Raw genomic sequence first — 27,169 nt, 5'->3', positions numbered from 1 at the left:
ACGATTTAAAAAATATGTCTGGGGGCGTGCCTGGGTGGCTCAGTTGGTGAAGTGTCTGACTTTGGCTCAGGTCATGATCTTACGGTTCAAATGTGAGTTTGAGCCCTGCATCGGGCTCTGTGCTGACAGCTCAGACTGGAGCCTGCTTCAGATTCTGTCTCCCTCTCTCTCTGCCCCTCCCCCCCGCTTACACGGTCTCTCTCTGAAAGATGTAAAAAAAAAAAAAAAAAAAAGAAAAAGAAAAAAGTGTGCTTGGAACACAGAATAGGTTGACTGCAGAAATGCAATGAAGTCAAAAGTAGTAATTGTGGGGCACCTGGGTGGCTCAATCAGTTAAGTGTCCAACTCTTCATTTCGGCTTCAGGTCACAATATCATGTTTTGTGAGACCAAGCCCTGCATCAGTGCAGAGCCTACTTGGGATTCGCTCTCTCTGCCCCTCCCGTGCCCTCTCAAAAATAAACAAGTAACAACGAATACTTGCAGAGGACCCATTACACTGTTTTAGATACTTTAAAGATTACCTCACTGAGAATCCTCAGAATCACCCACCCTACAAAGCAGCACAGAACAGTGGAATTCCCAAAGCCCAGCTGTCTCCAAAGCTCTCCTCTTACTTCACTATATAGTAGCTACTAAATGGATAATCAACTGAAGCTGAAGTTGTGCCTGGCCTAAGGGAAACCACCCGAAGTGTTCCAGGAAAGAGAGTAAGTGCACAAGGGATTCAGAGGGGTTGTGAGGTGGTAAGATAAAGCACAGGAAACAAGAGCAGTTAAAGGAATATTATTGTCACAAAAGTGAAAACATTTTGGGTGCCCAGATGGCTCAGCTGGTTGAACGTCCGACTTTAGCTCAGGTCATGATCTCACAGTTCATGAGTTCAAGCCTCATGTTGGGCTTTGTGCTGACAGCTCAGAGCCTAGAGCCTACTTCGGATTCTGTGTTTTCCTCTCTCTTGGCCCCACCACCTCTTGCTTTCTGTCTCTCTCTCAAAAATAAACTTAAAAAAAAAAAAAAAGTGAAAGCATTTGAAATAGGCAGCCAACTTTATCAAAACTATTAGAAGGAAAAAAAATCTGAGATCAAGGGCAAAGAGATTAATTTGGCAATAGAGGCATAGTAATCTTCCTGTGAACGTTTAATTCTGAATCTACATTTATAGTATTTTGCCAGGTATTTGCTAATGCTAAAAACTTTCCTATTAATTCTGAAGCATATTAAACATATGTATACATACATAAACAGATTTGAAGATTTTAGTCTCTATTTGTCAAAAATACCCAGAAACTTTGTTAGGAATTATTTGGTTTAATGACATAAATTATTTTAAAAAATTACTCTCTGTATGAACCTACTGAAATCTTATCACAAAGGGAAATTTCTTTCATGATGTAATACTATTCATTTATCCAGTAATTTTAAAATAATTTAGAACTCTGGCATCAAATTAACCAAGGGTCTACTACTAAAAAATAGAAAGTCTTATGGAACACAGAGAGAAAAAAAAAAGGGTCTTCATTCTTCTAGTTAAAATATAACAAGTCAGTTGTCCTAATTTAAAGGAAAAATATGAACATCCATCCACTAAGTTTTCTTTCACTTGCCACAGACTATATCATCGTATCATAAATGAAATGAAGCATCTTGTGTGGCTAAAATGTTCAAATATTTTCTTCCAATAAATCTTCTGGACCAAATGATAATTTTTTGCCTGAAATGTGGTTGTTTTCAATACAGTGTGGCATATATTTTTATCCCTTCTAAAAAATGTTTTTCCCCAGCTATAAAGTTAGATAAGTTATTACATTATAATTAAAATTTATAAAATCTTAAGTCTTACTTCCTTGAGAGTACTGAAATAATGACTTCGCTCCAGTACAAACTTGTGAAGACTGACTGAAGGAATCTTCATAAACAGTATCAGGAAAAATTCATTTATAACCATCCCTTTTAACAAAAGAAAAGTCTCAAGTTCTAAAATTACATATGCATTAGGACCTCATTTTTCATTTGAAATGTATACTTGTAAATGTGACTAAAATAATTACTTTCCCTTTAATATTCTTCTAGAGCTTGACAAATTTGTTCCAATTTCTGACTTGGGTCTGTCCCTAACTTCAGATAACCTCAATCTTCCCATCCCTCTTTTCCTTTCCTTCTGAAATAGGAGGTAGCAATCCTTTGGAAAACTCAAGTTTTGGTTTTTCTTTATATAAATGTTTAGTAAGTAGTCTGCTTTAGATCGTTCTCACCTTCACTGAATTTAACTTAAACTAATAATTTAATATTCTTTAATTGTACACCAGTTAGCTAAGAGAAATGGGACAGATCTCTAACCATGTTCAAGTCTTACACTGAAATGTTTTACTTTTTTATGCATCAAATTTCACAAACAAGCAGCAGTTGGTTTTAGAACAATTCCTTGGCTGTTTGAAATGCAATAGGGAGAAAATACTTTGGAACACAAATCTACAGATTAAATTAGGGACATAGATAAATGCTGCAGACATCAGTAGTTTATTGTTTGTTTAGTCCAAACACATTCAAAATGGAAACTCAAAGAATACTTTTCCACCTGAAACAATTAAACTAGATTCTACTAGCATATAATGCTTAACACATTACAGCAATAAAGATGGTAATCCATTGTCTTCTATACCTACTAAAGCCAAGATGGTAAAGCCAATTTGGTTGCAATAGTGTCATAAGGATAGAATATTACCATCAAAAAAAAACCAAAAACAAAACAAAAACAAAACCAACAAAAATAAATCAAAAACAAAAACCAGCAAATAACAGTAATGGTCAATGAATATTTTTACTCTGGTTCACTGAAAAGGGGACAAAATGTTAAAAGTCCACAGTACTGCAGGTGAACAATCACCATGTAAACTTCTCCATGTGATGTTTTAATGTTTTTTTTTTTTTCATGGTATGTAAAGACTGAAGCTGAATGGCTCTTTACTCTAATTTTCTATTACACTTAACATTTGTCATTGCTTTTGGTGCCAGAAAACAGTTTTCATGGGTGGCAGGGCAATATCCTAGATTGGAAATTACATACATATTTAAAAAGGGAAGGAAAAAGAAATAAAAGAATAGAGGGGAAATATGCTATTAAAAAAAAAAAAAAACCAAAACACTGACAATAAACCACCTACTTAAAAGTAGTTTGAATAAAGGCTTCAAAACTCAAAAGTAATTTTCTGATAAGAACTTCAAGTACTATACATCAGAAAGTGTAAAAGTGTTCAAACAGGAAAAAAATCTTTAAGCACCCCCCCCAATGGAAACTATGAGAAATCTGTGTCCCCCAAATATATGCAATAGTGCAAGACTTTTCCCCAAACATGGAAGACCTCTTTCAAGGGGGAAAAATGGAGAGATTTCACTTATATTGCCCAGTACATGAAAAACAAAATATGTGCATCATTTGCTAGTTTACTAAATAGCAAACAGTTCCATAATCCAGAACCAGTTTGCTACTATGTCAAGTGCATTTTTTGTTTGTTTTTACTAAGAATGGAGAAGTCTTCCATGCTAACAAGCAGCTTTAAGTGGTCACACTTAATTTACCTCACTCCTAGCCTGAAACATCAGGAACTGTAATGTACCAAATGCTCCAAGCATAAAATTGGATATCCTTTGCCATAACTTGCGGTTTACTGGAACTTGCTATAAAGACAGACAATAATCCAGCAGCTACAAACTTTGCTCACAGAATTGTTTAGAGATTCATGTAAAAATAAAAGATGTCGTCCCAGACTTAAATTCAGAGCCACTCGGGTGCTGACATCAGTTCAAGAATTGTGCAAAATGAATGACAGTTCCCTGCCCCCCAAATAGAAAATGCAAACACTTAGGAGCTGCTGTTCTCTTCTCTGAAAATTGCAGTATCCTCACTTCAGGTTTACTTGCCGTTTATGGAATCTGACTGCTTTTAAAATGTCATAAAAAATGTACATCAAATTGGTTGACTTTTCCAAGCATCTCTCGAGTGATACGCTTCAACGTTCACATTCATGCTAAGAGAAAAGTCAACAAGAGACTTACTCAAATGACTGACTTCCTCCTTCCCTCTCCCTCCCAAACACACACAAGACTCCCTCCCACAGAGAACACAAAGTTGTTAACTGAAGAACAAGGTAAATAATATGCTAGTCAATTTTACTGATTTTAAAGATACTGCAATTTTTATACACTTCAATGATTTTTCAACATTTTGCAGCTGTTTGGCTTTGCAGCACAGCAATTCATACACTATACTGTACAAAATTACCAGCAAGACTGGAATGATGTATTAATAGAAGGCACCATCATGCTTATTACATTACCAGAGAACGAAAATACAGTAAAGACAATTTTCACTGTACACAGCTTAAAGAAAGGAGAAAGGGGAGGAGGAGGAGGAGTGTGTTCAGCAGCCAGCCATCCCTGTACTGAAGAGGGGCAGGTAGAAAAATCTTAGATATGGAGCTACTAAATCTGGTCTAATATTCAAGACCATAGCATTTAAAGTTCTGATTTCTGTTATTTAGTTCATAACTAAATGATTTCCTTCTGGAATATACTTGTAGTCTTGTTAAGGTTTATGTGTACACACGCTGGTCACAGCAAGCAGATAAAATGCCCTCATCATTTCACAAACTATTCTCTACTGGAAAAAGAGATGAAAGGTTTTTTCCCCTGTTGCCTCCTGTTGCAGATGTCAATGTTAATGAGTTCAGAGTACCCATTAGTGCATTTTGATGAGTGCATAACAAGTTTCTGTTGGGTTGTATTTTTGGGGGGGAGCCAAGAAAAAAGGCAAGATTCTCCAATTGCACAAATTGCACTATTTGTGTTTCCAACATTAACAGGCAGAAACAGTAACACTTAAACAAAATGTGCAGCAGAGGATTTTTTTTTTTTTTTTTGACTCAAAGGACCTGAATTCAGTTGGGCATGTCCTTATAAGTTCATTTTGTTGTAGATAGTTTAAGATACGGTCATTTCTCAGTCCTTAATTCTCCAAGTCTAGATTTATAAATTAACAATGTGAATCCTGTTGTGAAATTGGGGAAATAATGTCCACCTCAATTTAACTGATAACCAAAAGATGCTTTTCACATCAAAGAAATGATCAAAAAGGCTGTGTCACATTCCAAAGCCAAAAAAAAAATTAACAAGAATGCAAACACGATGAATAATGTACCACTGCCAAGACTTTGCCAACAGTGGAGCTTCAGCGACGCTGTCCTGTGAAGCGGCCTTCCATTTGCCCAGTTCCTCTTCCAGAGCCAAGTTTCTGTGCCATGCCACCTCTTGGAGGAGGTCCTCTTCCATCCCGGTCACGCATCATTCCACCGCCCACTATTCCACGTGGACCACCAGGACCTCGATCATTGCGCCTAATATCCCTGCGATCATCACCACCACCTCTGGTTTCTCGCTCTCTTGCAGCTCTTGTTTTTTTCTCTTCCACATTTAAACGTACTTCCCCTCGAAACATAATTGGCTTTAAAAGGAGAGAAAATCATTTACATGGGCAGGTCAGACACCAATACAAATGTATTCCCTTACTTACAGAAGTAAAAAAAACCTAGGGGCACCTGGGTGGTCCAGTCGGTTAAGCCTCTGACTTTTGATCCTGGATCAGGTCATGATCTCACTATCCAGGAGTTCGAGCACCGCATCGGGCTCTGCGCTGATAGCGCTGAGCCTGCTTGGGATTCTCTGTCTCCCTCACTCTTTTTGCCCCTCCCCTGCTCACACGCATATGCACTCTCTCTCAAAATTAACTTCAGGGGCGCCTGGGTGGCACAGTCGGTTAAGCGTCCGACTTCAGCCAGGTCACGATCTCGCGGTCAGTGAGTTCGAGCCCCGCATCAGGCTCTGGGCTGATGGCTCAGAGCCTGGAGCCTGTTTCCGATTCTGTGTCTCCCTCTCTCTCTGACCCTCCCCCATTCATGCTCTGTCTCTCTCTGTCCCAAAAATAAATAAACGTTGAAAAAAAAAAAAAAAAAAAAAAAAAAATTAACTTCAAAAAATAAATTAAATGATCCACATCTCAGACTTTAAAGCCACTAACAAATCTTTATTCTTTACATTAAAACCATTTCTAATAAACTACTTTTAGCTTTATCATTAAGAAAAGATGTTCTATGGTTTTAAAATGCACCAAGTTAATGTTACATACAATAGGAATAATAAAGTTTTGAACTATGTACGTCCTTTCACTTACTTTTGCAATTAAGATTCTCTGAACTGGTTCAGAGTCATCAAAAACCACAAAACCAAAGTTTGGAAGCTTTCCCCCAACACCCTTGGTATTGATGCGAAGTTCCACAACGTTTCCAAAACCTGTGAAAATATATATTACACCAAGGGGATTAAGCATTTTAATAGAATACTTTGTAGCTTTAAGTGTTGAGGAGAAATAACCTTAATCTACTTGAACCATTTCAAATAAGGTGCAAGCTGCTACACCCAGTGACAACTAAAGTACATTCACTCATACACATAAAGATGCTAACAACTAGTCTGACCGCTTGTTACATTACCCTTCTGAATTGGTCCTTTCAAAAGGAAAGTTACCTGCATAGCTTCACAAAGACAAGGACATTTTCTATTTCTGACTTATATTTGCCAAAAGAACCCTATCCCCAAATTTAACAGCTGAATCAGCTCTTTCTTCTAACCTCTATCACTAGGCCAGTCAACACTCAGTAGTCACAGGGAAACATCTAATATAACCTTCTACTCACTTCTGACCAATTAAAGTGATTGGTACCTAGAGATACACACAGTATACAGAGAGATAACAAGTTTTTTTTTTTTTTTAAAGTTCTAATTATATTATGAAAAAAGCTCTATTCCCCCCTGCTCAATTTTACAATAAAGCAAATAAACTACTCACTCATGAAGAACTCTTTCAGTTCATTTTCATCAATATCATGTGGCAAGTTACCAACAAAAAGTTGATGACTGTCTGGATAGCGAATTATTCTACGGTTGTCAGATTCATTCTGTTCAATATCTCCTCTGCCTGAGAAAAGGAATAGGACAGACATTAAAGTTTATAATATATAACAACCAGTTCAAAGCAATGAATGTATAAAAGATATTCCTGTTTTAGTTTAATAAGATAGTGAGCTCCTTGAACAGAGGTGGAAGTGCCTATTATTAGTAGGTTAGTTAGAAAACAACATGACACTAAGTATAAAGTGAGGGTATTGACTAGATTGCTAAAATTCCTTCTTCTAGATCTACTGGTCTGATTATATGAAAGTCCAACATTAGTACAAGTATTCCTCCTTAACCAAATTCTTGCCATCATCCAAGAACCAAACAAAGTTCAGAGAGTGAGATATATTTGTTCTAAGTATTTGTTTAGCATTTTGAGATTTACAAATTAATCTTTGGTTGTATGAAATTATAGCCAAATCAGTAAATTTAATACTAACAATATATCATTTAAATAGGCTATATACATTTTAACGTGCTCAAATTTATACAAAAAATTTTTATTTGATCCTCTCAATAACACAATACACAATGAGGCATATAAAAAAGGCATCACACAAGAAAAATTTGTGTAGTAACTAAATGGCATAAGAGAAGCTCATAATTTAAGGCTCTCACCCAAGATCATAAGCTCAAGCAATAGCAAAACTAGGACAAACCCCAGTTCCCATGACTTCTGGTTTATTAACGGATCACTTTATTTTACTTTTGTGGGAAAAATTACATAGGCTATTGACGGATACGATCTCCCACCTCCTCCCAAAAGCAATCTAAACATACTTAAAGAATTCAAATAGAGGTGCTACGTATATTAGCTAACAATGGAAACAAGTCAAAAATCATGGCAACTTACTTAATACCTAAGACAATCAAAATAAGAAGAATCGGGGTGTGCTTATTGTTTATCTGTGAAGAGATAAGAGTGCTAAGTAAGAGAGTAGGTTATTGGCAGCTCGGTTTTGAATTCTTAGAACCAGTGACAATAACCAAATAAAATCTGTCTCAAAATTTTTACACTTTCAAAATACATGTCTCCATCACATGTCAACTACTCCTCCCCTGAAAGTCAGTTGTTCTACCCCAGCCTGTACCTTTAGCAAGTTAAATCTTTTGAGAAATTTGGTATTAAAAGGAACTGCATATAAAACACATTATAGTTCTTTAAGTTCAGTCTTTTCCAACTTTCCAACTGCTAAATGCTGAAGGCCACAGAGGGGCTGACTCACCTGGTCTTGGTCCTCTAGGAGGGAAACCGGGTCGTTCTCGAGGTCGTTGTTCACGCACCCGAGGTGGCTGAGACTGAACTTCTGGTTTAGCTTCAACTCTTGGCTAAAATACAAGGAAAAAAATACATTATAAATAAACTCATTCCACAGGGGATAAAACAACTAAAGCAACTACCAGCAAGTCATCAGCAGACATAATGGTCATTTTAAGCTCAGAATAGTTTTAACACAGTGTCCTATGTATGTGAGGAATAAATTTTACAAAGATATTCTGTACCAATCTAGGACTGTAGGGTAGGTTTGTTTTCCCATTCAAGGATACAGAACTCAAAATAAGCTGCTTTTACAACCACGTGTTTTTCAATAACTTTACATCCACATTGAGACAGCATTAAAGGTACTGCTACAAAAAATCACAAAAATGCAAGATGAGCCACTCCATGTAAATGCATATGCAAAATAAAAAATCAACTTTATTCTAGACAAAATTATGACACACAACTGTCTAATTATCTAGTTTGCTGCCCCTCAAATGTTACCAGTGCTCAGCCAATGTTCTAAACTCCACCCACAAACCTTAAAAGTATTTAGATAGTTCAAATTATACAGTTTAGCTTATTCTAAGCAACTAAAAATACTACCTGTAAGTTAAAATTAAATAAACAAGACAGAAACATGTGTAAAGCACCTCAGAATCAAGGAGTCCTTCACCACCCTACTGTTCTTCCATATAGGAAAGGAATGCAAGACCCCAACAATTTTCTTTAACTGCACCCGTGGGAGGGGAGGCTCAGGCAGGGAGTAACAGAACTTTTTAAGATGCCTTCCAAAAATTTCTGCCAACTGCCAAAAATTACACACATATAATTAAAATAACTATTTTAAAACAAAGGAACATCTGCTATTACCTTTTCCTTAATACAGTGGTATTTTCAGTATTCCCAAACTCTTCAGGCCATCCACTGCCCAAATATTTATGGTCCAAGGAAGAGATAAAACATATGCACCTTCAAAGAGTGCCGAAAACACTCAGCAGGATATGAAGAAAATGTCCTCCAAGTCAGAAAACTAGTGATTTCAGTCATGTCTTTATGACTGATCATCTCTGAGGACCCCAGTCCAGCCAGTGTCTCAAATTCTTTCATCACTTATATAACTGATTATTATTATTATAACTTGCAAGGTCAAATTCTAATACAGAAAGTTATAAAGAGTTACGCTTCTTTCAAAAGTGACGATTTACTGTAAATGACTTCACCCTCTGTAATCAAAAGGTACAACAGTAGTTTTTAACAGATGTGTATCTCTTCCCAAACTTTTTTTCCATGAAGATTTCCCATTTCCCTCAAGATGAGTTGCTCTCCCCAGGGCACCTAGGTGGTTCAGTTGGTTAAGCATCCGACTTGATTTTGGCTCAGGTCACAGCATGGTTTGTGAGTTCAAACCCCATGCTGGGCTCTGTGCTGCTTGAGAATTATCTGTCTCCCTCTCTCTCTGCCCTTCCCAGGCTTGTACTCCCTTTCTCAAAAATAATAACGTTAATTAAAAAAAAAAAAAAAAAAGATGAAGTTGCTTCCCATGTTCTAGGATTTTGCTATTTTAAAAATAATTCCAACTCTCTTCAGTTTTCTCAATTATTTACATGTATTTATTCCTATAAGGACTGTATCCTAATTCATTTCTACATCACCCAAAACCAAGCACAGTGATGTTAGGCACAGATGTTCAACAACTATTGGTTCATTTAGAATTAAATTACATTTTTAGTTTTTCAGCATGTAGGAGAATGTTCTATGTCTGACAAGGGGACCTATGTTATAGCCCTGAAACCACTGTGATCTGTATTTGCAGTTTAACACTATATGGTAATTTGACCCAAAATGTGATGCCTGAAAAAGGCAGTTATGTAAAGTTTCACTAAAGGGGGCCTAAAAGTGCCAACAATTAAAGAAAAGACAAACTCGAACAAAGTTTGATGAAGCTAGTATCCTTGGGAAATTAATAAAAATAGCAAATGTACCTTTCAATTTAAAATTCTCAGAAAAACCTGACTCACTGAATGCAAATGTTATCAAAGAACTTAAGAGGTGCCCTCACTGACCTGATTTACATTCTTTTCCAAATTAATTACCAAAAACAAAAATAACTACACATACCAAAATAGACAAGTTCTTCATTATCCTTTAAGGATTTAAAATTAAAAACAAATTTAAATAATTTACATCTTTTCAATAATTCATAGTGACTCAGCAACGTGTCAGTAGATATTTGATGATGCCAGTGTGAAAAAATATGTAGACCAGTATTCCTTTCAACAATTCACATATGTCAACTAAGCCAGCTGTGAATTCATAATTATTCAGGCTCAATTTCATGATTAAAACGATTTACTCTGAATGAGATAAAATGGCTAACATACCACATACTATACTTTAGAGCCTTAAAATTAATTCCATATAACCAGAATGTGTGCTCAGGTGACAAATCTCACAAATGAAAGTCAAACAGAATATGAAATAAAAATGGAACCATCAAATCAACAACAGCAGGTAAAACCACTACTAAGTCCTTCAACTGAACATAAGCTAGTTAGATAAACTAGTGCATTTCTAGACAAAACCTTTTTACCATGAAATTAACTTACCTACTTCTAAATTAATTCCTACCAATACCCTAAAATTAGATTTAATTCTTTTTATTAAACTGTGCTAAAAGTGATAAGGAAATGGATACTACACCAAAGTAATAAAATAAAATTGAAGGATTTATTAAATCTAGTGGAAAAATCATGAATCCATTCTAAATATAGCCTAAAAAGAGCAGAAAATTATTTTAAATAGAAGTTTAAATTGTACCTGTTTAAAAATGTGTTAATAAGGGGATGGGTTGGAAAATACCATCTAGTCTCCTACAACTAAAAAAAAAAAATTTTTTCCCCCTGGCCAAAAAGCTAGGATCTCATGTAATGTAATTCAGACATGCCTTAAATACAGTACTCTTCTTTGATGAAAATGGAGATACATTCCCCTCCAATGGGCTAAAGAAACCTATAGGTTTACATGAGTCACAAAGGGACTCTGGTGTCTAACTACATAAATTCGAAGTCCAGCCCTATGCTATTTATACAGCTGTCTGACCTTAGGCTGAGGTACTCTGGGCCTCAATGTACTCATCTGTGAAACAGGAATAGTAACAGTAAGCACCCTTACAGGGTGACTGAGGATTAGATGAGAATGAATATAAAGTGCTTTGCACAATGCCTGGCACAAACTGAAGACATAATAAGCATTAGCTATTTTATTTCTTAACTGGAAGTTTAAAATAAATGTAGCCAACACTCAGAAGATGAAGTAACTATCCAAAGGATTTCAAATGCAAATCTGATAAGAAATCAAGAATTTCAAAAGAAAATTCAGAAGTCACTCATCAAGTCTTCAGATGGGTTGAAAAGCACAACCAACACCTGACAAATTAGTTTTCTTCAGTAAGACACAATTCTGGTTTGTAATTTGCCATTATCCAACATTATCCAACATTTCCTGAATACGTTAACTGGAAAAAAAAAAACAGGTACCTTGAAGCCATGTGCTCTATTATGTAGCTGACTGTGTGTACCAACACCATAAAGGCTGTCGTAGGATTAGTAACTACTTTTTTCAAACCTCAAAGTTTCACTGTTTACAGCAAATAAGAGGTTAATGTACACTAACCATTTTAAATGTAATTTTCTAGTGGAATGAAGTCTGACGCAAAATGTAGGAAAAAGAATAGAATACCCATTATCTGTACTATAGAATTAACTAAATTCTAATTTAGTTTAAACTATACCTAATAAACACACCAGGTAGCCAGTGTCTTATTTTCAGTGTTCTGAAAGCTCTGAAATGGGTAAGATGACAAACAGATGAAAAGCAGAATACTGGAATGATCAGTTAAGTGAACACTACAGTCATAAGTTGGTACAGGCTTCAATTAAATGGAGTGAACCACTTACAGACTGAGAGTTTAGGCAGCGTAGTTTTTGAAGTTTTCTATTTTTTTAAAACAGTGATTTTTTTTGTAATGCCATACTACTTTGTGCCTTTCCAGATTTCTTCCCTAAAACATTTTCACTAAATAAGATTTAAAACTTTAAAAGGAACATTTTTGTTATTTTAAGAAGCCTTTTAAATGACTCTATCTATCTATCTATCTATCTATCTATCTATCTATCTATCTATATTGGTAAAACCAACTTAGTGTGTATTTCACACCCAAACCCCAGATACTACCTATGCAGATGATGAATGGAGATTTGGCATTTGTTTAAAGTGGGTGCACTGACATTTAATACAGTATTTTTGTATATTTAATCCATAATTTCTGATCGACTCATTTAAAGAAGTATAAAAGAGATAAGCAATTGGCAATGTAACAAGGATACAATCCAATGTGTTCACAGATCGGTTACCTGTGAGACTGGTGCTTTAACATGGGGTGGAATTCCAGAGGAAGAAACAGTACCACTAGGAGGCAGGTTTTTACTGGTCACTGAAGCCCAGGAGAAAGCCTGCAGGAAATGCAACAAACCTAGACTACTAATCATGGAAAACCACCAACATTCCTATAGGGAAACTTCCAAATATATACTTTCTTTTCATTTCTAAACTATTGTTCTATATTGGAGGACTCCTCAAAAGAAAGGCACACACACACATGCCAGTCTATGTGCCAGCTTTCAAAATCTCATTATGCAAGATTATCTGTTTTGTCTGAACTACTACATAAATCCACAAGCACGTTCCTATATGCTCTAAGGAGATGAGCAATGGCAAACAAAACCACTAACTACACATACTAGAAAAATAAGAACCTAATAGAACCAATTCCTTCCCCTTTTGGGGGAAGATAAGGTGTGATGGTGTTGAGGGGAAGGATAGGAAAGAAGAGAGTACTCACTAGAAACTTTAACAGACATTCACAAATTGAACAAGGAATCTCCTCCTCTCACTACCCAAATATACTTTAACCTTCTACTTTACAGAAAGATAAAAGATGTTTTAGGTAGGCTTAAATGATACACTATGGGTGTCACTCATCTTTCCAAGATCATTTAAATTGGTGGTGTAAGGAAATTGCTCCCATTTAAACCGGAAATAACAGGTACCTCTTCTTTTAATAGGCCAACTTGTTTAAGTTGGGAAATTGCATGACTCCAGTTGCATTCGTGCATAGAGGATTTCTACAGAATGAAGAGCAACTCTCAGTTATATACATGGATTCAAATAATCTCATGTAAGAGACTAAACACTGCACACAGACAAGGATTAATTGTAAGTTTCGCTCTTAGGGATATTTTGAAGGGGGGGGGGTGGAATACAAAGAAATTTCCTCAGGATTACAAAAAACCCCACAGCTTTCATATACATAAAAAAAAGCATGGTTTACTATATTAAACAATTTAACATAACAGAACAAAGGTCATGCTTCATTAATGTCACCAAATATAAAAGTGTGATGTCACAGGCCTAAAGAGCTTCTTTGATCTAACCTTTGGTGGTTCCTGTGGCAGAGAAACAGGTTCAGCAGGAGGAGGAGAAGTAGACTTCTCCTCTAATTCTTCTAAGTTCTTCTCCTCCACTTGTGGCTTTAGTTCTTCAGTCTTTGTTTCCGATTCTGGCTCAGGTTCAGGTTCATGAGAGGACTCTTCCAAAGGTTCCTCTATGCCATTACTATAATCAAATAGTTTATTCATTTTTCAGTATGAAGGAAACAATCAGTTTGATTAAAATAAGATGTAGTATTTCTCTAATCTAATGTGCATAACTAGTAATAAACTGTTTTGAAGCAAAAATCCAGTAAGAACTAGAAGGTGGAAGGGAAGGCAGAAGAGAATGACAGTCTTGCACAGCATTTCTTTGATCCCGCTATTTTCAAATGGGAATACTTAATTACTAAAAATGTTTACTTCAATACTAACTATAAATAAACCCCATATTTATAAAAATAAAATGCTCTCTGTGTTGTCCCAAGTATTCTACATCATCAGTAAGTAATCACTGCTTTGGGCAAAACCATGTTCAATTTTCTATATAAATAAAACAACTTTTTCCAAACTTCTTGCATATATATATACTATATACTATATATATATGGTACTAAAATCCTGGCTTGACAGGTAGCTTTATCAAGAATTTACTTCTAACAGTTAAGTCTAGAACAAAAACCACATTACAACTACATCATAATTGAGACCAAATTTGGCCATGCAAACACTATTCTTACGCCACAGGATGAGCTTCATAGTAACCACTATCAGCATTTTCTTGCACAGGTTCTGGGGATGGTTGCCTTTCTTCTTGTTCCTCTTCTACCTCATCTTCTGATTCTGACAATATATAATACACATCTCTTTTTTAAGAGGCTCAACAAACAATTTTATATACATATTTTTAGTGTTTAAGGAAGTGATACAATGGTTTCAAAAATTGGCCTATTCCTTACTAAGGCATTCAATTGCAGTATTCCCTGTTCTCTTAAAAACCGAAAAGCAAGCAAGATGAAATTTGGTATACATTCTATTTTAAAAAAAGATCTAGGGGCAGGCACCTGGGTGGCTCAATCAGTTAAGTGTCTGACTCCTGATTTCAGCTCAGGTTGTGATCTCACGGCTTCTGAGATCTAGCTCCGCATTGGGCTCTGCGATGACAGTGTGAAGCCTACTTGGGATTCTCTCTCTCCCTCTCTCTCTGCCCCACCCCACCCCCATGCTCACTCTCTCTCTCTCTCAAAATAAATAAACATTAAAAAAATAAAATTAATTTTAAAAAATTAGTAAGAAAACGAAAGGTAGAAATAAATGACATTTAAGCCTTAACTGTTTGTTTCCTTTGTCACAGCTAATCAATAGTACAATAATAAGAAAAGGAAACAAACCGATACATATAAATGAAGGATCAAAAAAAGAATTGGGATAGCCAAAAAACTGACAGCCAACAAAGACACACTAAGTGGAAAAAAGCAACCTTTGAACCATCGTAACTGCATTAAAAAAAAAAAAAGTATTGCTAAGGATAGGATCCAGCAAAATTCTGTAACAGGCACCAAACTCTTGTTTATAGAGAATAAGACTGAAATTTTTTTCCCTTTCTATGTCTCATTTTTATATAATGAACATCTATTTCTTTTTAACAAAAAGGAGAAAGGGGGGGTTTTGACTCAGTTACAATAGAGGCAAACTTCTGTAAGTTCTGCACTTTTCATGTCCTTAAAGAGCACTGATAGAATCTTTCTATCTTGAAAGTAACCTCACCTTCATCGAGCTCTGGTTCAGAATCACCAAATACTTCATCTTCATAACGAAACATATCATTGTGAACATAAAACTTATTTGGAACAGATCCCTACAGGAAAACAAAATTCAAATATTCCATTAAATACCAATATATTTGGCACTGCATAAAAAGGACAAATTGCAGGGGTGCCTGGGTGGCTCAGTCAGTTAAGCGTCCAACTTCAGCTCAGGTCACGATCTCACAGTTCGTGAGTTCGAGCCCCACATCAGGCTGTGTGCTGACAGCTCAGAGCCTGGAGCCTGCTTCCAATTCTGTGTCTCCCTCTCTCTCTGCCCCCTGCCCTGCTCACACTCTGTCTCTGTCTCTCAAAAAGTGAATAAACACTAAAAAAAAAAATTTTAAATAAAAATTACGTGGCATATGCGTTATCTATTTTAACACTACATAATTTAAAAAAAACTATAGAAATATAATATAGACTCAATGTGATTTTCCAAAATTGAACATGCTGTATTAATATAAAGTACACTTATAAAAGACCATTCAAATATTGGAACTCAAGAAATGGCTACTCAATAGAAGAGAACTAGGACTAATTAACAAATGAAACTTTTCCATTTTAATGTAACTTCTTAAAACAAGATACTTTTTGTATTATGTATATAATCTTAGTAATCTATTTATACATTTGTGTCAGCATGACTTTTACTTCTAAATAGGCAAAGTGAAAACAATCAAAAAATAAATAGCCAAGTGTATACACACCCACAAAGCTCAAATTATAGCTAACCCTAAACAACACAAGTTTGAACTGCACTCCAACTTACACATGACTTTTTGATAAACACAGTAATGTACTGTAAATGTATTTTCTCTCATGTAATACCATTTTCTTTTCTCTAGCGTACTTTATTATACGACTACAGTATAGAATACATATAACATACAAAATATATGTTAATCAACTGTTTATACTATCAGTAAGGCTTCTGGTCAATGACAGGCTATTAGTAGAGTTTTTGAAAAGTCAAAAGTTATGTGTCGATTTTCAGCTGCATGAAAGGTTGGTGCCCCTAACCCTGGCATTGCCCATGTTTATCAATGGGTCCAATACCAGGCTCTCCAATTTAGCTACATGCCTATCTAAATCTGTAAGAAGAAACTCGGAACACTTCAAGCAACTAATAACTATCAAAATCATACAAATGAAAATTAAGTGAAATGAAAACTTACTTCAGGAGCCAGAACAAAGGTCTGCATGAACTTCCGCTCTGGCTGTCCACTGTTAGATAGCAAACCCATGACCTGGACAACTACTCCATCACTCAAAGTTGCATGAGCATCCACATGACGAATTTTAGTATGACATTCACTGAAGTTCAGAGATAATACTTTGTGGTGTATATCCTTTAATAGGAGAAAAGACATACAAACTCTTATGATACTGCATTACTTAATACCACAGACTTTCACTGATTTCTTCACAACTCTAGAATATTAACTACTTAATCTTTCTGCCTCATACTTAATACTGCAGACATTCACTGATTTCCTCAGAACTCTAGAATATTAACTACTTAATCCTTCTGCCTCATTTGAATCCATTCCACCATGACACGCATTACTGCCAGACTGATGCTCCTAAACCACCATTTTCAACATGTCACAGCTCTCTAGAAGAGATCCTTATGGCTGCCTCCTATTAAGCAGTATTACAAGTTTTATATAGCTGTCTCCCACTGTTCTGTATTAAGTCTTTAGTCATGCACACAAACTATGTTAACTATTCCTTGACTTCAAAACTGGTTTTACTTTAGTGTGTGTTTTCTGGTGCCATTTCTTCTACTTTCAATTTCCTGTTGTCTGGTAAGGCCAAATTCTGTATGTAATTCAGAGTCTAGCTAAAGTCCCACATCATCTACCAGGTCATAAGGTACATTTGGTTCTGTGCATCCCTGTAATAGAAGGCTTAGCCCATATTTTTATAAACTTAATACATTGTTCTCAACTGTTTCATGTATAAAATACATCAAGGATAGGTAATAACCTATCTTCTCCTTGGTACCCAACCCAGTGTACTATCTTGTTTCAAACAAAATGGATATTTATAAGAACTGAAAGCACATTTAAAAACTATTGTAACAGGGGCGCCTGGGTGGCGCAGTCGGTTAAGCGTCCGACTTCAGCCAGGTCACGATCTCGCGGTCCATGAGTTCGAGCCCCGCGTCGGGCTCTGGTCTGATGGTTCAGAGCCTGGAGCCTGTTTCCAATTCTGTGTCTCCCTCTCTCTTTGCCCCTCCCCCGTTCATGCTCTGTCTCTCTCTGTCCCAAAAATAAATTTAAAAAAAGTTGAAAAAAAAAACTATTGTAACATACATTCTAGTTACAACTAATGATCACTTTCAAGAAGAAATCCATGGGCACAAAAAATCTAAAATGTGTATGAAATTGATACTTACATTTTGGCCATAAACAGCTTCCTGGGGCTTTCCACTAGCATCTACTCCACCATGAACATAGGAAGAATTCCTTCCATAAAACCTATAAGGCCAGTGATAATTGATCAGCATTCAAATCTAAGAGGCAGCAAAGTTCTGGTATAAAAGAGACATAGCTTGTATGTCTGGCTCCATCCCTCATTAGTTGTATAATCTTGATGAAATTACTTACGGTCCTTAAGTTCAGTTTCCTTGGTCATCAAAAACAACAGTAACTACTCCATAAGGCTGTTGTAAGGATTAAGTGATTAATGACAGAATTTTTAGTGTTCCTGGCACTCTGAATATACATGCAATCATTTGCTATTCTCATCTAATTCCTATCCAATCTTCTTAAATGAAAGAATGAGATATTCAAAATACATTCTAAATACTGATGCTGTAGTAAGTAACTGACCCAGTTTTCCCTTCAAATACAGTAACTCAGTTATCTAGATTTGTTTGGGAATCAGACGCTGTTTAACATTCTACTCAAAGTTCCAAATGATTACTAATTCCAAAGGCTTAGATTAAAACAGTTTAGTTAGATTTATAATAATTCAAACAATTCAGAGACCAAATAAGAAAATTTACATTTCATTATCTATTATATCATTAATATTTTATACTGCTCTTAAGTACGATAAACTAGTGTTTCTATGGCATTACCTAAAGCAATTAGAATATCCTTCTAAATTAAGATTATCAAACACACAATGTTAATTCTTTCATAAAGAGAACTCAGCTCCTATTGTTAATGAAACGTGTAAGACTTCCTCTATGCCAAACAAAGTTCTCTGATTGCCCTCACAACCTCATGAAATAAGTGCTCTTTTGTAAATGAGCAAACTGAGGTTCACAAGAGGTTAAATTAACTCTCCGAAGACTACACAAGTGGGGTAGTAGCTAAGACATGAAATGAACCCAGACAGTCCCAGTCCCGCTCTATAGTCTATGCTTTTAACTACTATCTGTATTTTCAAGTTTACACTATTTTCTTGCAAATATGTAACTTCTGGCAAACTTTCTTGCAAACATGTGAACTTCTATCATTTTTCTGGAGCACAATTTGGCTGTAGAGTGTATGTAAGAAATGTCTTAGAAATGATCATACCTTTAACAATTCTACGTGTAGGAACTTATCTTAGTAACTAGAAAGGTGCACAAAGATACACGTGTAAGGATACTCACCAAAGTCTGTTAAAAAGTAAAAAAATTATAAATACTTTTATTTGAAATGATAGAAAGCCTTAATGTCGCTACAAAAAAAGTTCCCTGTTTAATATCTACGTTATATAAACACTAAATTTCAGACAAGGAAAGGCCCTATTAAATCCATTCTCCCCTCCCCACTCTAAACTCCTTTATACACACTGTCAACAAAAATGTCTTTTATTTCTATAATTAGAAAAATGTACAGGTATTTATTTTTGGATTTTTTTTTTGAGGAAGGACATTAGTTATAGAAACAGGTCTTGAATAATGCAAGGCATATTTCAAAATCTAACTTTAGAATGTCCTTAGAAGAGGACCTAGCTAAAAGAATCCAAGTCCTTTTAATAGCTTTTCCCACATGAAGTGGCAATGATTTATCCTTTAACTCATGTGGCTGGTACAACAAATACTTGCAAAGCCTAATCCACCTGCTAAAATACACAGGAAGAACAAAAATTATAAATACTACTTACAATATAAATCAATTTCATTTCAAATTCTAGAAAAATTCTAGAAAAAATAAGCTTACAGATGTCCAACTCTTGCCAAAATAGTAAACAAGGCTACTGTTGTTGTTTTACCAAGGAACAGTATTTTGCAGATCAGAAGAAATTTTCACCAGTCACTTAAATGATTCATTTTCTAACACTGCTATAAGAAACTTAAAAAGACAACTTACATCCATAATTTCAAACTGCAGATTAGAATCCATCAGTTGGTCAAGCCCAAGAAAAACACTCCACATTATACACATGTACATTTTATACAAATTATATAAATGTTGTATTTTATACAAAATACTCAAGAATATAATTGTGTATGTGTGTATGATGTGAAGCGTTTTTCTTACTGCATATTTCATTTTTAAAAAAATCGGTTTTAGCCATCAGGCAGTTGAAATATTGGATATGGTTTGCAAAGAAACAACCAGAACATGAGACAGGAAAGATGAAATATATGTAGTTCTACTCAAGAAAATAATCTAAATAAAAATACCAAATAATCCATTCAGAATTTACCTGTGTAAATATTCTGGAGCTTTATTCAGCAAAGTATAATATTGCCTCACAAACTCCCGCCCTACAAGCAGCGGACTGGGCTTCTCCATAACCATTTCTTTGCTGCACAATGTCAAATGCTAAGGGAGCAAACACAAAAATGATTAACTATTAAAAAGTCATGTTCATAAACTTTCAGGAAGGAAATTTTCTTAGCCATACAAATAGGAATAAAGAAAATTAATGCATTTGTTTAAAAGCAATTTATAACAACAAAATCATAACTTCCCAACAACTACTGGTAAATTCCAACATTCACAGTTCCTTCGTCTCTATTCCTCCAGGGAGGGTGGGGGTGGGGAGTGTCACACAGTTCTTTTTCTTATTCCCAAGAGAGTACTATGCTGCCTCACACAATGAACACCATAACCAAGTCTTTCTGTCCACAGTACCTTTCTCCTTTTGGGGACTATAATCTATGTCCTTGGATTCCAATGGTTTATTTTTAAAAATCAGACAAATGGGGCGCCTGGGTGGCGCAGTCGGTTAAGCGTCCGACTTCAGCCAGGTCACGATCTCGCGGTCCGTGAGTTCGAGCCCCGCGTCGGGCTCTGGGCTGATGGCTCGGAGCCTGGAGTCTGTTTCCGATTCTGTGTCTCCCTCTCTCTCTGCCCCTCCCCCGTTCATGCTCTGTCTCTCTCTGTCCCAAAAATAAATAAATGTTGAAAAAAAAAATTTAAAAATCAGACAAAGGCACCAGTTAGGACCAGGAGATTACACTTATCATGGGAAACTATAGACTTGTATCTTCTTTGTATTCTCTCTCCTTGGAATTATTTCACTGCCTTCAAAATGATAATGATTACCATAAAAAATAAGCAATAACCTGGGGCACCTGGGTGGCTCAGTCGGTTGGGCTGTCCAACTTTGGCTCAGGTCATGATCTCACAATTCGGGAGTTTGAACCCCAGATCGGGCCTCCTACTGTCAGCCTGTCAGTGCAGAGCCCACTTTGGATCCTCTGTCCTGTCCCTCCCCCACCCCTATCCCACTAATGCTCTCCCAAAAATAAATAAATATATTTAAAATTTTTTTTAAAAATCAGCAGACAATAATATGTTTTACATTTGGCCTATGTCCAGTTATTTCTTTCCATTAACTAAGTAAGCATTTACTACATTGCCAGGTGCTATTAATAAAGGGGATACCTGATGAACAAGATTAAGATAGGGCTAAAGAAGTTTATAATCTACCCAAAAACCAAATAATCCAGAAACAGGAAAAAGACATGAATAGACACTTCTCCGAGAAAGACATCCAGATGGCCAACCGAAACACAGAAAAATGCTCAACATCACTCATCATCAGGGAAATACAAACCAAAACCACAATGAGATACCACCTCATACCCCTCAGAACAGCTAACATTAACAACTCAGGCAACAACAGATGTTGGTGAGGATTTGGAGAAAGAGGGTCTCTTTTGCATTGCTGGTGGGAATGCAAACTGGTGCAGCCACTCTGGAAGACAGTATGGAGGTTCCTCAAAAAATTAAAAAATAGAACTACACTACGACCCAGCAACTGCACTACTAGGAATTTATCCATGGGATACAGGTGTGCTGTTTTGAAGGGGCACATGCACCCCAATGTTTACAGCAGCACTATCAACAATAGCCTAAGTATGGAAAGAGCCCAAATGTCCATCGATGGATGACTGGATAAAGATGTGGTGTATATATATACAATGGAGAATTACGTGGCAATCAAAAAGAATGAAATCTTGCCATTTGGAACTATGTGGATAGAACTAGACAGTATTATGCTAAGCCAAATAAGTCAGAGAAAGACAAATATCATATGACTTCTTTCATATGAGGACCTTAAGACACAGAACAGATTAACATAAGGGAAGGGAAGGGAAGCAAAAATAATATAAGAACAGGGAAGGGGACAAAACATACGAGACTCTTAAATATGGAGAACAAACAGAGGGTTGCTGGAGGGGGGATGGGCTAAATGGGTAAGGGGCACTAAGGAATCTACTCCTGAAATCACTGTTGCACTATATGCTAATTTGGATGTAAATTAAAAAAATAAATAAAAATTTTAAAAATGAAAAAAAAAGTTTACAATCGTGAAATTTATGAAACAAAACAAAGAAGCAAAGGGAAAAAAATAAGAGAGACAAATCAAGAAACAGACTCTTGGGAGTGCCGGTTGGTAGAGCTGGAGACTCTTGATCTCAGGGTTATGAGTTTGAGCCGCACATCAGACATGGAGCCTACTTTAATAAGTAAATAAATAAATAAATGAGGGGCGGGGAGGAAGGGGAAAGAAAACAAACAAACAGACTCTTAATTATAGAGAACTGATGACTACCAGATGGGAAAGGGGTGGGGGGACAGGTACAGGGTGATGTACAGAAGCACTGAATCAGTATATCATACACCTGAAATTAACGTAATAATGTAAAGTTTATAATCTGTCGTGGAATATAAACAAGGACATAGGGAACAGAATGGTTAGGCACTATGATAAAGTACTGTTAAGCTCAAATCTCAAAGGCCAGATCAAGAAAAACAAACACAATCAAGACAAGGGAGGGAGGGGGCTTAAAAAATTAAAAAGAAAACAAATAGAAAATAAAAATAGAAACACAATCATTTACTTTTTTCATGTTTATTTCTGACAGAGAGAAAGAGAGAGAGGGAGAGAGAAAGGGAGACAGAGGATCTGAAGCAGGCTCTGTGCTGAGAGCACAGAGCCCAAGGTAGGACTCAAACTCACAAACCATTAGATGGTGACCCGGGTTGAGCCAAGGTTGAACACTTAACTGACTGAAACACCCAGGTGCCCAGAAATACAATCACTTAAAGTAAATGCCTTACAAGGTGCCTGGGTGGTTCAGTCAGTTGAGCATTTGACTCTTGAACCAGTTCAGGTCATGATGTTGCAGTCTTGAGATTGAACTCCCAGTAGGGCTCTGCGATGAGTGTGGAGACTGCTTGAGATTCTCTCGCTCCCTCTCTCTCTCTGCCCTTCCCTCCTTTCCCCTCCCCTTCTCTCTCTCAAAATACATGAAACTTAAAAAAAAAAATTACTTACATGATTATAGCCCCCAGGACAGTCAAAATTATAACATTAAGAATCAGAAAAGAGAAAAAAAGTAAAAAGTTAAATATTACTTGTTTAAATATATATTTATAATTAAACATCCTTTCCTACTACACTTAAAAGTACTGGAAAAAATTCACAGTATCTATGTGTACCTACAGGGCAACTGGGATGAGTTTAAATTCCTGCTTAACAAATAAATCTCAATGTAGGTTTCCTTTAAACAAAAAATTTTACAGCCAAAAATAAGCTGCCATAATCATTACAACTGTGATAATGTTTTTAAATAAAAATCAGGTTATCAACCATAGCAGAGCCTATAGGAAGACTGTAGCTTTGTAGCTCCTGTGTGGCTCGGTCGGTTAAGTGTCTGACTTTGGCTCAGGTCATGATCTAGCAGTTTGTGGGTTCGAGCCCTGCGTCAAGTTCTGTACTGACAGCTCAGAGACTGGAGCCTGCTTCAGATTCTGTGTCTCCCTCTCTCTCTGCCCACCCCACCCCCCACTTGTGCTGTGTCTCTCTCAAAAATGAAAAAATTATATAATTCCAATGACTCCCAATTCAGTTTTCACATAATGCTCTCTCCTTTTTTTAAAAAAAAAATTTTTTTTTCAACGTTTATTTATTTTTGGGACAGAGAGAGGCAGAGCATGAATGGGGGAGGGGCAGAGAGAGAGGGAGACACAGAATCGGAAACAGGCTCCAGGCTCTGAGCCATCAGCCCAGAGCCCGACGCGGGGCTCGAACTCACGGACCGCGAGATCGTGACCTGGCTGAAGTCGGACGCTTAACCGACTGCACCACCCAGGCGCCCCTATGCTCTCTCCTTTTACAACTGTCTTGAAATAGTAAACAACAAATCTGTTTAAATTTTTAAATAGCATCTTACTTGCTTTCAAAAATAGTGAATCCAAAAAAAGGAAAAAAAGTTAATTCACTGCTTCCAGTGGCAGGGTCTAGGGATAGGGCAGTGGCAAGAAGAAGCCCCTGAAGCAGCTAGAAGAGGTAAAGTGAAGGCCATGGGGGAAGTGAAGGCCATGGGGGATGGCCACAGGAGGAATGGAGAAATCTAGCAAAAAGTAAGCAGTTCCTTCTGTCTCCATCAGGAGATGGTGATCCTTACTGCTGTTTAAAACATCTGCATTCTCTGCCATAAAATCTGTTGCCACCAATAGGTAGAAAGAAGTGTTGTGTTGGAGCCTTCCGTACATTCAAGAATAAACTTTGGAAAAAAAAAGAAAAAAAGAAACAACATACAGTGGGGGCTCATCTCTTTATTTCTTGTTACTCAGCTATTTCTACCTTACTCTGAGGTCAGAGCAAACCCAACCTAGAATCCTGCCAGTCTGTTCTTCAGTCTTTTGTTCTCCCTTGAATTCTGTACCACTTACAAATAAACCAACTCATAAAAAAAAAAAAAAAAGAGAGAGAGAGAGAGAGAGAAAAAAAAGAAAAAATTCACAAAGCAGAATCAGATACTGTCATTTCAGGTGCCATTAGTTTCCTCCAAAACCTAAAACTTCCAATAAGGATTAACAAACCCTAATGCATAAAAGAACTCTCATTTGCTATATATTTAAAGTAACAAAGCTAAAGCTACACAGTATTTTTATTTTGAATAAGTGTGAAGTACTTATCTAGTAAAATTAATGTGAAAATTATATATACTTTTTTAATGTTTATTTTGAGAGAGAGAGAGAAACAGAGAGCAAGTGCATGCGTGAGCAAGGCGGGGAGGAGGGAGAGGGAAGAGGGTCCCAAGCAGGCTCCTTGGGCTGTGGTAAAGTTAATCTCACAAACTGAGATTATGACCTGAGCTGATAATCAAGAGTCAGAAATTTAACCCACTGAGCCACCCAGGCACCCCTTAAGTTTGCATTTATAATTCATGCACAGCCAATGTATATCACAATCTAGTCAAGAGGAAAAACAAAAGAACCAAATTACACATTCAGAATAAATGTGATTACAAGAACAACTGTGCAATTCTTATTATTCACAGCAAAGTATTCAACTCATAGGTAAGCAATTTCTGGGATTTGGGTCCTTCCATTTTTTTTTTTTTTTTTTTAAATGATCAAAAAGAAACCTCTGAACATGGGACTAAGAAAGATTTTAACTATCTAAGACCATGAAAGAGTTAGCTTTTCGGATCTCAATTTTCTAATTTATAAATTGAGATGTGATCTCTGGTCAAACCTAAAAGACGATACAGTTCAACAAAGATAGCCGAGATTAAAGGATTCTTCTGTAAAAGGGAATCTTCATGTGGTTGTTAGCCTCTAGCACCTTCAAAGATTAAGAGCAATTATCATCTAACATCTTTTTGGATAAAGTAAAATTCTATGTATTAAACCCCACTTTTTCTTATGAACATTTGAAAATGTGGAGATTTGTGTCACACTGGGATGCACATATAAATTCACTTTTCCATGTCAATTAAAAATAATCAGTCCTATCTATTCATCCAAATACCAACATGATTATATGTGGCCTCCGAGATATAATTTACAGAGCCTCAACTACTTCAGAGATCATTCTACTTTCCAACTTTACCCCACTTAATCCCCGTGTATCTTCATCAACATCCTTTTATTCATTCTTGTTTCTTAAAATGTTTCTTCTCCATTTGCCTAGACTAATTCCTGAAGCATAGCTACTCCAGCTCTCATGGGAAATTGCTCTGTATCAACTGGCACTATCTTTTCTGAATCTCTTAATACCAGTGAGAGAGGAGTGGAGGAAAGAAAATTAACACATATACACAAGAGAAGAAAGTCACATTGGGCTTCATCTTACAATACTTCAAATTCAAGTAAGTTAAAAAAAAAAAAAATCAAAGGAACTGGTTCCTCTGGCTATTTTGATACCTTTTGGTTCCTTCCTTGATTAATACTTCAGCTTCTAGTTAAGTACTTAAGATTTGTTTGCTCACTTTTTGGTTAAAGGTTGGGTAAATCACTAACTGGTATAATGGAGCTGCCTCTAAAGCACACAATCTCAGGCTACAATATAATGTCTAAAATGAGCTGACAATTCTATTCTACTTTGTACAAGTACTGGATAAAGAGTAAATGCACATTACAGGAAGGTAGAGTTAGGTTCAAATAATCCAAGAATAACCAGAATAGAGCTACTTCATAAATAGCCAGTCAATGTAGGTATTTATCTCAGAGACGCAATTCTGCACAATTTAGCAGAAATCTAGTAAAACAGTCTATGTCTAACAACATTTAGGTTGCTCCAACACTACGATTCTAGAAGTCTACTAAACAAGATTCCTACTCCAATACTCACTCCATCCCTCCCTATCTTTAATGACTGAAACCCCATGCATTTATTTGGGCCCAGGTATTGTCCCCCTGAAAACCTTTCCTGATTCAAAAGACTATAACTGTCTTTCCTCTGGATTCTCAAAGTACTTTTTATTAATCATATTGTTCCCTAAATTACTAACTGTGCATTAGTCTTCCTCATCTCTCCTCTACTCTCAAATAGTATAATCTGGGCTCTCCCTTAAATATAATTCTCCAGAAAGTCACAATTCTGAAAACTCCAATGACCTTCCTCAGTCTTCCTCTTATCTGCATTACCATTGTTGATAGCCTACTCCTAATGCTTTTAGATTTCTATGATAAGGCAACTTTCCTTCTCATCAAAATGCAGAAGTTCTCAAAGTTCTGTCTTCTAACCTGGCAGTTTCATAATCTAAGGGCTTTAGCTCTCATATCTACCTAAAAGGATAGCTGGTCTCTACCATAAACTCAAATTTTACATTTTTAACCCCCTGCTGAATACTCACATGTGACTTCACAGGTTAGTCAATATATGCAACCCTCCCCAGATACACAAAAA

The 27,169-nt window shown here is 36.3% G+C and overlaps 1 protein-coding gene across 2 annotated transcripts in view; it reads right to left on the bottom strand.

The window, feature by feature from the left end:
* Window positions 1-2,500: 2,500 nt before the first annotated feature.
* G3BP2 (G3BP stress granule assembly factor 2) overlaps window positions 2,501-27,169 on the bottom strand; it is a 34,795-nt gene continuing 10,126 nt past the window's right edge. The window contains exons 2-12 of one of the 2 annotated variants that reach the window (XM_047856080.1): window positions 20,219-20,337; window positions 17,967-18,048; window positions 16,741-16,914; window positions 15,525-15,615; window positions 14,498-14,600; window positions 13,764-13,944; window positions 12,684-12,782; window positions 8,234-8,336; window positions 6,901-7,029; window positions 6,226-6,344; window positions 2,501-5,499 (exon numbers count right to left, since the gene is read on the bottom strand). In XM_047856080.1, coding sequence (XP_047712036.1) covers window positions 5,227-5,499; window positions 6,226-6,344; window positions 6,901-7,029; window positions 8,234-8,336; window positions 12,684-12,782; window positions 13,764-13,944; window positions 14,498-14,600; window positions 15,525-15,615; window positions 16,741-16,914; window positions 17,967-18,048; window positions 20,219-20,313 — 1,449 coding nt within the window. In that variant the 5' untranslated portion in view covers window positions 20,314-20,337 and the 3' untranslated portion in view covers window positions 2,501-5,226. The remainder of the gene's footprint in view (window positions 5,500-6,225; window positions 6,345-6,900; window positions 7,030-8,233; window positions 8,337-12,683; window positions 12,783-13,763; window positions 13,945-14,497; window positions 14,601-15,524; window positions 15,616-16,740; window positions 16,915-17,966; window positions 18,049-20,218; window positions 20,338-27,169) is intronic. The other variant, XM_047856081.1, reaches the window with a different exon arrangement.

Source organism: Prionailurus viverrinus, chromosome B1 (genome assembly GCF_022837055.1).
Source record: "Prionailurus viverrinus isolate Anna chromosome B1, UM_Priviv_1.0, whole genome shotgun sequence".
Taxonomy (NCBI): domain Eukaryota; kingdom Metazoa; phylum Chordata; class Mammalia; order Carnivora; family Felidae; genus Prionailurus; species Prionailurus viverrinus.
Note: the sequence above shows the minus strand (reverse complement) of the source record. Positions and strands in the feature narration are given on the sequence as shown.